Source organism: Chiloscyllium plagiosum, chromosome 34 (genome assembly GCF_004010195.1).
Source record: "Chiloscyllium plagiosum isolate BGI_BamShark_2017 chromosome 34, ASM401019v2, whole genome shotgun sequence".
Lineage (NCBI taxonomy): Eukaryota > Metazoa > Chordata > Chondrichthyes > Orectolobiformes > Hemiscylliidae > Chiloscyllium > Chiloscyllium plagiosum.
The window spans coordinates 5,604,919-5,617,736 of record NC_057743.1 but is presented as its reverse complement, the minus strand read 5'-3'; the positions used below and the strand labels follow the sequence as shown (position 1 = coordinate 5,617,736).

At 40.5% G+C, this 12,818-nt stretch overlaps 1 protein-coding gene across 1 annotated transcript in view; it reads left to right on the top strand.

The window, feature by feature from the left end:
* Positions 1–12,818, top strand: part of hspg2 (heparan sulfate proteoglycan 2) — a 522,026-nt gene that overhangs the window by 290,705 nt on the left and 218,503 nt on the right. The window contains exons 31-35 of the mRNA XM_043675530.1: positions 3,344–3,393; positions 5,505–5,575; positions 6,852–6,992; positions 9,403–9,597; positions 11,255–11,293. Of these exons, the coding sequence (XP_043531465.1) occupies positions 3,344–3,393; positions 5,505–5,575; positions 6,852–6,992; positions 9,403–9,597; positions 11,255–11,293 (496 nt within the window). The remainder of the gene's footprint in view (positions 1–3,343; positions 3,394–5,504; positions 5,576–6,851; positions 6,993–9,402; positions 9,598–11,254; positions 11,294–12,818) is intronic.

Below are 12,818 nucleotides of genomic sequence, written 5' to 3'. Positions count from 1 at the left end.
GGACTGAAGGGTCTGTTTCCATGCTGTATGACTCTTTACGAGTGTGTGATTTTTACTCGCACTGTTCTAGATGTTTTGGTCAGAGTGTGACCATTGCTGTATGATTCTGATGAGTGTGGGATTTGAACTTGCAGTGTTCTGGATGTTTTGGTCAGAGTGCTACCATTGAGCTCTCTCTGAAACATGAGTGGATTATCTTGTGCTTGGTGGTGGCGGTGTTAAGTCCTTCAGGCTGCTGATTGAGGCTTCATGTTTGCACAAATCCTAAGCTGTTTTTAATCATGAGGAAGCTGGTTTTATGTTACTAACGGATGTAATAAAGTCTGTTGGTTACTTTGATGTGATAGTCACAGATTTTGAGAAGTTCAGTTTCAGTTGAAAGCCAGTGATACTGAAAGAGCCTGTTTGTAGACTTCCATTTTCCTGATTCAGCAGCCCATCCTGTCAGGCCACCTTGCAGCCATATGACTTTCCAAGTCTCTGATCAGATATGGAGGGGCATTACAGGAATCCAGTATTCTCTGCATTACAACGAGCTTGAGAGTTAGCTTCCTAACAAAATGTCTGAGGCAAGGTGGGTTACTTCAAATGAAACCAGACATGTAACAACAATTTGGCTTTCAATAGTGCATGAGTAGTAAATGACCCAAGATTTTCAGAAGAACTTGTTCAGACAACATGAAGCAAAAATCAAGGATAGTGCAACACATGTGAAATTGCAACGCTTGTGAAATTGCAGAGAGAATCCCAAATTAAATGTTTTGCTTAAAATAAGAGGTTATTCAATATAGAATTTTGTATCACTTCAGCAGGAACTCGTTCAAGAACTGGTTCAAATTTTGTTCTCCCCGTACAACAAAGACTAGATCCTAGAGATAGAATGTAAAACTCTAGTTTGAACCATTAGCACTTTACCAGCCTTTGAAATCTAGGGGTTTTGTGATTTTCTGGTATGTTTGTGAATGAGAAGTTACAGAGCTTTTATTGATCTGGCATGCTTATGCTTTAATGACAGAGCAGGATTAAGTTGTACTATATTAAAAATCAATTAGAAATAAAAGGTACATTCTAGTGATAGATTGTATAATATGGTTACAGGCTAGGTGATTCTTCTGACATGACACCGCTCTGTAGGAGACTTTCAAAGAGACGTCCGAGAGTGACGTGTTCATCACATTATTCTTCAGGCGTTTCTAGATGGAAGACTGTGCTTAAATGGTGGCACTAGCATCACAGCTGATTATGTGAGGAGATCCTGGCTACCCAGGCCTATGAGAGCCTAAGGGAGAATTTCCTCTTTCTGCTGAGTGACAGTGTTCTTTTTGGTTTTGTGTGAGATGTTTTTAGTTATATTCAGGTGACAGTTATCCAAATTGTGCACAATAAAAAAATTGAAGATAGAGGCCTTTAAGAAAGGCTGATAGTCAGTACAGCGATCTTATCTATTCTTGACCTCTGTTGGCAGGAATTCTGATCTGCCAGTTAATTCTGTTCTGCAACTTCTTGTGATGAATAGCTGTCTGATTTGCTGTCTTTTGTCATTGTTGACTTTAGTTAGTGTTGGTGCAGGTTTGCGGATGCTTCAGTTTCCTTTAGCTCTTGTGTGTGTATGTGCACGCATTTGTGTGTATATTTATTTCTACATCAATTGTTCACATGTAATATCTTTGAGCTAGATGATCTTTTTCTGACTCCTTGTTGCTATGCAAAACCAGTAAGATTGTTAAATGTTTAACAATATCGAGTATTTTTTTTGGGAGTATGGGAAGGTAGTAACTGGAGTCAATTAGTTTGTACAGCAGTGTTGGAATTTTCCCCCTGGCTTGCTATCTGGCAAGCACTGTTCAAAAGTTAATTTTATTTTGATGATCTTTCACCAGTCGTGGATAATGGTGGTTTCTGTAATTGATCCATGGTATACCAAAAAGTACGTCAGCAAGTAGAGTCTAAATGCTGCACTTGAACAATTATTGCACAACAAAGGTAAGCTCAACAGGAACTCAGTAACTTTAACATGGAACTCCTTGGTAAAGCACATGTCTATTAGATTACATCAAACCACACAACACTGGAAGAGGCTGTTCTTCCCACTGTGCCAGCTCTTTGGAACACGTATCCAATTATTCCCAAAGCCCTGCGGTTTTATTCTCCTTTCAAATATACATCCATTTCCCTTTTCAAAGTTACTGTTGCATCTGCTTCCAAGCACCATATTCCTCCAGATCACAGTAATATATTGCATTTAAAAAAATCCCTTCCCCGTGTTCTTTTGCCAATTATCTGGGTCCTCTGTTCACCGACCCTCCTGGTAATGGGAACAGAATAAATACAGTGAAATTATCTGTAGTGATTATAATGAGTTCAGCCAGGTAGACCTCATAGAATGTGAGTTCCCTAAATGGGTCTGTTAATCTGTTCCAATCAGGGATCCCTGGCTGACAGATAAGAGCAGGAGTATCAGACATCCAGTACACTCTGAGTTGCCTCTGAGGAAGCTGTATCAGTGTCAAGGACCGTCCACATGTAAATACAGGGTGACAGGATACTGGCCTCTGTTCAGTTATTTCAGTATCAGGCTTTCATTATTTTGAATGTCTCCTAAATCTGTCCATAATGTCAGCTGTCGAGAGAACAACCCCAGCTTCCCCAGACTGTCCACAGAATTAAAAGCTTCACAGTCACAGCCTTTTATCTGCATTACTTGCTCCCTGGAACTGAGATAAATGCTTTACTTCTTAAACTGTGCTTACTGCAGCATCACTGCAAACACGTTTTAGGAAACAATATTTGTACCCGTACACCGAGAAACCAATCACCCTGACAAATCTGCTGTTAACCATCAAGGCCTTCAGGCAAGAAGGAAACTTATATAAAGGCAGACCATCTTTCCTTTGTGTTTAAAATCTGCTTTTACCACAGCCTTAGTTTGTAAATTTGTTTCATTTAAATCATCCTGTTTTGGATGGGTTATGACACACCATCATGGCCATCACATCCTAAGGTGGTGCTTGAACCCAAACCTTTTGACCCAGAGGCAGGGACACTACCACTACATCTCAACACCTTTCTCTGGGTGCAGTCTTTTACAGAGTTGAGAAAAGGTGGAACCTTTTGAGATGCTGTTGCCATTTCATTGAAGTATCAATATTTTACTGATAAATGGAGACTGGGTCACACCTTGGTCCACTTTGCCTGGAAATGAGATGTTAATCAAACTGTGGTTAGCATTGAGTTCTAGCCTAAATTTAAAGTTTGTCAGTGATCTAAGAAAGATTTGTATGTAAATGATTTTGAGTAGTGTGTTAAGAACAAGTTCTCATTTCTTTTACAATTCTTGTTGCAGATGTGCACCAGGCTACACTGGAAATCCAGTATATGGACAACGTTGCTCGAGTGAGTATCTGAATTTAATGGCAATTATTGCTAACGTTTTAATTCCACATTCTGTACTTGATGGAATGAAATGAAACTTGAGCATAACACACTGGACCCAGATAGATTGGATCCATTGGTGCTCCAGCTATGGTCTCCCCATTGTCCTGTACAGTTGTAGCAAGACTTCTCTCCCCTTGTACACAGTATACTCCACGTGCTGTCTCACCATTGTCCTATACATTTGTACTCCAAATCTCTTGCAATAAAGGCCCTTTTTCTATTTGCCTTCTTAATTACTTGAAGATTAAATTTAATTCCCCAACTGACGTGGTGGGATTTGAACTCCAGTCTCTGGAACGCTGGACCCGGTCTTTGGATTACTAATATTGAGAAATTATTCACATAAAATTATTCCAGTGTTAACTGATAAAGTGCCACGTAAGTGACCTGGACCAGAGATCAGAACACACCGAATTAGGGGCCAGGTAGCAGATTGGATTTGGAAGATGACTTGAAATGGAGGAGAGGGGAAGGAACTGAGGGAAGTCTCTTGGACTGAGAAAGTGGGAAGCGCTGTCCCACAGGTCACAATGCTAGGACAACTATTATTCCCCATTGAAGAAAATATCCATTGTCAAGAACTGTAGGAAGTATAGTGTTGCAATTTGAAGATGATGCCACCTTGCTGGTATCATTAGTGTAAAAGAATGTCCAACCCTACTTGGAAAAAATAAAATGGGTGGATAAATAATTTACATTCAATATAATAATGTGTTCAATGGTTTGTTTTGGTGGGATTGATGAAAGAAGCCATTTTAATTTCTTACGTTCTAATGAATTAAATGGCGTGATGGTGGAGAAAGACATGGATAAACACTAAAAATAGCTCATGTGGAACTATTAGAAAATATTGTGAATTCTTCAGAAAAAATACAATACTACTGTAAGAGGAAAACTAATGAAGTCTTTTCAGAGTCTGTTCAGGTTTGGCAGTGTGACTGGAAAAAGTTTCTATTTGTTAATGAATTCAAAACATGGACAATATGAAGAAGTGATGAGCAGATCAGAATGTGAAATTTTTTATTTGATAATGATGAGAATATGGAACTTGCTGTCTCATGAAATGGTTGAAGTATAGAGCTCAATGCATTTAATGGGGTGCTTGACTCATATGAGGGATCGTCAGGAGGGTGATATTGGTACAGAGTTGGCAGAGGTTCATGTGAAAAATGAATACTGACATAGTCCAGAACCTGCATTTATATAAAGACCTTTTCACAACCAACAGGATGTCTCGAATCACTTTACAGTCAATGAAATACTAGTTTGCCATCAGTAACCAATTGGATATCAACAAAGACCCAGAAACTGGAATGAGATAAATTAATAGATAATAGATTTTATTGATATTGATGAAAGTTAGCATCTCCCATAGTGCAGTGTTCCCTCAGTACTCTCCAAAGCCCAAACTTAATGTGCTTGGTTCTTTGTGGTACTTAAACCCCAAATGACCCAGAGGTAAAAGTGCACCTTTTGAGCTGAGGACAATTATCACTTAAAAATTCCTTTCAACGTATTTGAGTCTGTAGTTTACCACGTGAATTTCCCTTGGCTGCTTATCATTCCCTGAGTGGAGAACAGTTTAATATCAATTTTCAGTTTCTTTTCAACTAATCTTGTCCACTGGTTGGCCTTCCTTTGAAGGGATTTGAGATTTTTCTCCAGACAGTAGAGTTTTCCCTTCTCCGAACTTTGCTCATAATTCTTCCAATTTAAACCCGAAACCAATTGCATTGTGCTTCTTCACACCTTTTCCAAGACATTTCTTGTGTCTTAAGTGAGGTCACCAGCAAGTTCCTGTTCAGTACTCTGCTCATCTCAAACATCACTGGAACTCTGGGATCGCCAAGCAAAGCTGGAGACCTCCAGGTAGCCAACATGGTAAGATCAGCTCACCAATGATGCCATATTCTACATTAGCAAAAGTCCCATCTAAATGCGAGATGCATCATATTAAGTCTTGAGGCATCTGTTATCACTTTTTTTCAAACAGATTTGTGATTTTTTTTAACCTTTGATTTTCCTAAATTAATGAATGAAACTGTAATATTTCATTTGCTGTGTTGCAGCTGACTGTACGTGTGACTGGAGAGGGAGTGCTGGAGGCCACTGTGATGCCAATGGGCAATGCCAATGCAAGGTAATGAGTGTATGGGTAATGAGACCTCGGAGGTCAACCATTGATGATTTTCTAAACCAGTATCCACCAGACCAGTTTGGCCGAATGCCATCAAATAATCTTGCAGAACACCAATTTTAATTTTTTAAGTGTCGGTGTAGGAATGGGAAGGATCATAGTTTAGAGGACATTTCCATTGGGTATAATCAAACAAATTGTGAAAGTTTCCGGTCGCATAATCTTGTGAATGACATTTTAAAGGAAATCCTCTCAATCCCAACAAAGACCGAAATGTTATGAAATAGTGGACTGCCGTAGTTCATGAGATGCAGCGTGGGGCTGATATTTGGATGGGTGTTTTATTTCTGGATCAATGGCTTGGGTGCTACCATTGAATCTTGAAATGAAGGGGTAAAGGTGAACCAACCAGAGTTCATGTTGATCGCTGTCCAGGATCCATCTGGGAGCTGACATCATATACAAATTAAGTTGGGCTTGCTTGTGATTCCTTTTTTCACTCTGTGTTGCAGCTCTTGCATGAACAGCAACCAGTCGGGCAAGGCACCAAATGTGCCTTTAAAGCCACATTCTGGCAATTAGTCAATAGTATCAAGAGAGAAAGTTAGATTGGTGGTCAGCATGGAATTAAAGCAAATTTTCTCATTTTAAGTTTGGGTCTTTGCTGCCACTGTCAGTACATTTCACTGCAATGAAGGTAGGTTATATTAGGTAGATTGTGTTAGATTATGTCAGCTTGTTGCAAGTGGATGACAAAAGTGGGGATTGGAAACAGAAGGAGACCTATGGGATATTTACTCATTATGGAGTCATTTAGGGCACAAGAAGAGGTTATTCCACCATTCAGGACATTGCTACCTCACTGTGAAGCAATTCAGTCAGTCCTGTTCAGTTCAATTTATCCTCTCTGATGAGTGTTAGTAACTGTAAAGAGCATCTTAATGAAAATTTAGTCCTGTAATTAAAATCCTTTGGTTTGCTATTCAGATTTATACTTGTTCCTTCCTAAAACTTCTTTTGATCACATCTGGGCTGTCCATAATATATAGACAAATAACTCCTTCTGAGAATCTATTGTACTAAGAATTCAGTGTAAGTGAGAAACGTGATGTTTTGTCACCTCAATCAGAAGCCTAGAAATCTGTCATTAGAGAGCAGCTGGTTAAATCCAGTTTCAGTTTGTATTATCTTTATCACAGAATGATGTGACCTCTTCAATTAAGTGTTACTTGGTTTCAAGTTTAATCTTGATGATCTCTAACCTGTATTTTTATTTTAGCCTCATGTACAAGGACGGACCTGTGACACTTGCAGACCTGGCTACTTCTACCTGAGTGCAGAGAGCAAAGAGGGCTGCCTGCCTTGTTTCTGTATGGGTGTGACACAGCAATGCAGCAGCTCCTCATACTACCGGAAACTGGCAAGTTTTATTTTAACTCTTCAATCTTTGCCAAAGTGTGCGAGCAGTAACTTTAATCATTGATGAGAGAAAACTCCCTAGGAATGCTAGCCTTGTGAGATAGCCAAATTGTGCATAAACGTAAGTTATTAAGACCTTGTGCATGGAGCAGTTTAGATTAGATTCCCTACAGTGTGGAAACAGGCCCTTCGGCCCAACAAGTCCACACCGACCCTCCGAAGAGTCACCCACCCAGACCCATTTCCCTCTGACTAATGTATCTAACACTACGGGCAATTTAGCATGGTCAATTCACCTGACCTGCACATCTTTGGACTGTGGGAGGAAACCGGAGCACCCGGAGGAAACCCACGCAGACACAGGGAGAATATGCAAACTCCACACAGACAGTCACCCGAGGCTGGAATTGAACCTGGGACCCTGGTGCTGTGAGGCAGCAGTGCTAACCACTGGGCCACCGTGCCGCTTCTTAGGTTCTCCGGTTCTCCTTCTCACTGACACTGTCTCCTTCTTAAGGAGCATTTAAATGGTTTGTAATAGATCCAACCTAATATTTTGTATTTCTGTGTTATACTTGGTTTGGACTTGTGAAGCAGGTTTGGACTCTTAATTGTGTTAAAATTGCTATACATCTAGAATTGACGGAAGATGATGGCCTCGCCTTATTATCACTGGATTGTTAATCCAGAGATTCAGCTAATGTTCTGGGTACCCAGGTTTGGATCCTCCCACAGCAGATTCAATAAGAAAAAACTGAAATTAAGAGTCTGTTGATGACCATAACTCTGTTGTCAATTGTCGGAAAAACACTAATGTCCTTTTGGGAAGGAAACTGCCGTCCTTACCTGGTCGGGCCAACATGTGACTCAAGATCCTACAGCAATATGGTTGACTTTTAACTGCCCTCTAGAAGAGAAGCACTAAATGCTGGCCTCGCCAGTGATGCCTTCGTCCCATGAATGAATATTAAAAGAAAATTGTTATAGTTCGCAGACTATAAGCTAAAAAATGTAATGGGCATAGGGCAAAACCGATGCAATTAATACCGTTATTTTCTCTACGTTGTGACTTCATTTGTTTCACTGCTAAGTTTAAAACTTGCATCTTGTAAATCATTCAGACACAGTGCCCAGCTCCAGCACTATTGACTGACCCTACATTGTCAGAATGGGAATAGCAGATAGAGAATGTTTTCTCCTTGAACACCCTAGATGCATGTGTCAGTCCATCATGCTAATCCTGGCCTAGTTCAGACAACAGGTTCAAAGCATTATGTACAGGTATAACTGCAATTCAATGTTGCAGTTGACCTTAACTTTATGCCTATCTGAAATTGTATTCATTCAGATTCCATTTGTGTATCAATCCAAAACATCACAGAGGGAAGGTTGAAATACATATGTTATTGCCAGTCATCCCAGGTTCGATTCCAGCCTTAGGCGACTGTCTGTATGGAGTTTGCACATTCTCCCTGTGTCTGCGTGGGTTTCCTCCAGGTGCTCCAGTTTCCTGCCACAGTCCAAAGATGAACAGGTTAGGTGAATTGGCCATGCTAAATTACCCGTGGTGCTAGGTGCATTAGTCAGAGGGAAATGGGTCTGGGTGGTTTACTGTTGGGAGGGTTGGTGTGAACTGGTTGGGCCGAAGGGCCTGTTTCCACACTGTAGGGAATCTAATCTAAACATCCATTTACTGAAACAGGAGTCACTGTATCCTCTACAGTGTTTACTTGTGTTTCATAGTTAATTTTTTCATTTCCACTCATACATTCATGCAGCACCGATCCTTCGGTCCATCTCATTCATGCCACCCAAGTTTCCCAAACTAAACTAGCCCCATTTGCCTGTGTTTGACCCGTATCCCTTTAAACCTTCCCTATTTCTGTACCTGTCCAAATGCCTTTTAAAGGTTGTAATTGTGCCTGCATTGACCACTTCCTCTGGCTGTTCATTCCACGTACGAACCACCCTTTGTGTGAAAAAGTTTCTCCTCAATCCCTTTTAAATTTTTCTCCTCTAACCATAAAAATACACCCACCCATTCAGAGCGTTCAAATCGGAGTGGCAGGCTAAAGGGATGCAGATTTAATCTAATTGATCAAAAAAGCAATGTATCCATGATAAAGATAGAGGTGTTTAAGAGGGATTGGAGTATTAACTGAAAAGTTAGAACGTGAGGGTTTCGGCGAGAAGATGGGGGAGTGGTACTGGGCAAATTGTTCCTAAAGAGGATCAGCACAGACGCAACAGGCTAACAGCCTGCTCCTGTGCTGTAGCTATCCTGTTCTTCTGTTGGTGACATTTGTATGTCATAGTTACCGGGAAGTTACCTGGTTTCAATGATTCTGTAAGGCCTTTATGATCAGATATCGTTTTGAATGCTTTTCAACAAATGACTTTCTTCTCTTTAGATTTCAAGTCCATTTGTTCCACCAAACAACTTTCAGAACTTCTCCCTGGTGAATCGTCAGCGCACCACACGCATCACCTCGGGATTTACGGTGACGGTGAGAGACAGGGAGCCACAGCTATCGTTTGGGCGATTTGGGCAGTACACCCAGGAATCCTACTACTGGCAACTTCCAGAGGTGTTTCAGGGTGACAAGGTACAAATCCAGACTCTCCGTCTCAATACATACGTTTGCGAATACTCTGAGATGACCCAAGCAGGGCTTGGTGATATGTGAGATGATCAAAATTATTGAACAAACAAATAAGGTTTGTGTATTTGGCATTAAATTTCCTGCTATTCTCATCCCACAATCATTTATTGAATATTTATAGTTTGTTGATTGCTAATTCTGTGATGTAACATTTCTCGATGATACCAGACAAAATGAGCAGCAAATGGTGTGAATGCAGTGAAATGAGGACCTCATTTGAGGAGGAGGCAGCTCGTGAACATACTGTGTCTCCACCCTCGACTTGACTGGCAGGTCAGAGGGTGGGAGGGATCACTGACCAGAGGAGTCTGGAGACAGGGTGCTTTCAGAACTGCCTTGTCAATTGGTCAAGGTATTTGTCAGCCATTGGGTCAGCTGTTGATTAGGCTGAGGAGCCCGGTGGTTTCATTGAGCAGCTAAGCTGAACACTCCAGTTGACCCACAAGTTGTTCTGGAAAGGGTATTTAATATGTTACCTTCAAAATCCTAAGTCTCCTGATTCTGAGGGAACTGGCTTAGCAGGAGTTAATTTTAACTGGAGCTCCTCGCTGCATCAGGGTACCCCATTTAATTATATTATTCACAATATCTATGCTGTGAGAATAGTTATGTGTTAGTTTGATCCCACATTTCAGTTTTAACTGAACCACTCACCTGTTGCAGGAAGTTAATATTGAAGCCACTATTACACTGTTAATGGTGGGATGTATTGTTTGCATGTTATATGAACCTAATGACCATTACAAACTCATTAGATATTTATAGTCTTTATCGCGTGTTATAGCACGGTCTGTAGAGGTGGATAGCACTGTTCAATTTCATCCAAATTGTACAGCTTACTGTTCCCATGGATGAGAAAATCTGTGTATGTGATCTAACACATTCATAGTGTCACGTGCAACTCTCCCAGGTTCATTACATTCACAGCACTACTTTAGAAATTCTGAAATAAGACTGCACGCTGAAACTTAAACTTGTATTTTCAGATGTAGCTTTTTTTGAAAGCTATACAAAGCTTTGATCTATTTTCAATTTTAAAAATGTCAAGTTCCAAAGGATTAAGGTTAAATTCTCCCTTTCTCGCTATAAAATTGATCTACCTCAAATGCCATTTAACAGACGTTGATATGCGTGGAGCTGACGGAGACCGAAGAATAATTGGGGACTATATCAAAAAGTAGAATGAACATTAATCAGGTTTTATGGAAAATGTGGTCGTGTCCTTTCAAAGCAGAGAAATTGGTGATTGTCGACTGATTGCTCAGACTGGTACCAAAGACCTGTGGCAGAGGTATTTTGAGTCAAGGTCTTAAATCAGTTGGATAAAATTAGAAAGGGCAAACTCGACCTGGTAATAAATTCTCCCAGAAAAGCAGTGCAAAATAATATGGAGTCATTGCCTGAACACGTGGATCTTACAGTTGAATTCCATTACGTCTTCAGCCACAATTGTGAACTATAGATCTTACAGGCCATTTCTACTTTATGCAACCAAGCTAACAACTGCATTCAGGTTTGCTGTTTTAGACTCTTCCTCTCCAAAATACTATTCACTGTTCAGTATTGGATTATCACTGACTTATTTATTCCCTTTCTTCAGAGGGAGCAGTTCTTTGCCCGTATTAGACGAGGACACAAGGTAGTGTTTGCATTAGGCCTGCTGTGGTTCTCTCTCTGGTTTGTCTGCTTTGGCTTGGCTTTAAATTGTTAGCTTGCAGCATTAATAATGTGCTTTATAATTGAAACTGTACATTGAGGTTAAATAGTGGGGGCTGTGACTAAGTCCTGGGGTGAAGTTGTGTGCTTGTTGTCTTGGCTGGGTGATAAGAATAGGGTTGATGTAGTTCCAGCTGACTTACCGCTGCTTCCAAAAGCAGAGTTGAGGGCGCATTGCCTACTTTTCTTCTCCGCTCCGAGTGCCTCTCGATAGAAGACGAGGAAAGATGGAAAATGTCACTGTATTTAAAAAGAGAAGCACAAGATGCAACAAGTACATATTTCCTCCAAAGCAAACGATCCGAATATCACAGTCAGGGCAAAAACTAAACAAGGGCTGAGCAGTATAGTTAGATGCATGTTGTCAAAACCGAAAAGAAGAGTGTGTGTAGATTTAATGTAGAAAATCCCCTGATGTCCTCCAATCATTGATAAATCTGGAACAGCACCAGGTAAACTCAGCACTTCAGCCTTATCTATTTAATCTGCATTCAACTCCCATGTTGTGACTTTGAACTAGCAATTTGAAAAATTCTGAATAAAAACACAAAAAAGAACTGCAAATGCTGGAAAGGTGAAACAAAAACAAAGTGCTGGAGAAAAACAGCACGTTTGGCAGCGTCTGTATCGAGAAAACAGTGCCTGCAGTGTAGGGACATCCACAATGATGTTAGGGAGAGAGTTTCAGGACTTGGACTCAGTAACACTAAAGGAACGTAATACATTTCCAAATCAGGAAAGTATATGGCTTCAAGGGGAACTTGAAGATGATTGCCATGCTCCTTCTATCTGGTAGTAGTTGCAGATTTGGAAGGTGCTGTTGAGGGAGACATGGATCAACATTATAATCTTGAAACAGTTTCCCAGAAAATCAGAAGCTTAGATTCAAAAAAGATTAACATGGGGGCATGACCATTACCAATCTTTGCCTTGTAAATAAGAACCAAGAAGGGAAATGTAGTGTCCAGGTGAAAAATCAGCCCACAGTTCTCAGAAGAGTGTATTGTGCACAGTTTCAAAGTCAGATTTCCATTCTCTTTCCAACAAACCTTTTCCTTTGTTCTGATTTTCAAGAAAAGGATCTTGGTCTCACGGCTGATATTTATTAATCCACCAGCATCATCAGATAGCAACAATTATATAACATCTTTAGTATAAAACATCTCAGCAATTATTACGGGCAAAATCTGACAGCCAGCCAGGGACGAGTGATCAAAAACTTGGTTAACATGGAGGGATTTAAGAAATATCTTGAAGAAGTCAGTTGGCATTTACAGAGAGATTCCAGAGTTCTGTTGGCCTTGGCCTCTGACTGTGCCAGAGGAAATTGGAATTGCTCAATACGCCAGAGATGTAGGAATGCTGGGTCTTGGTTGGTCTCAAGACTGATGGAAGATCTAGTGATGGGGAAGAGTGAGGATCAGTGGGATTAAACGCAAGGATAAGAA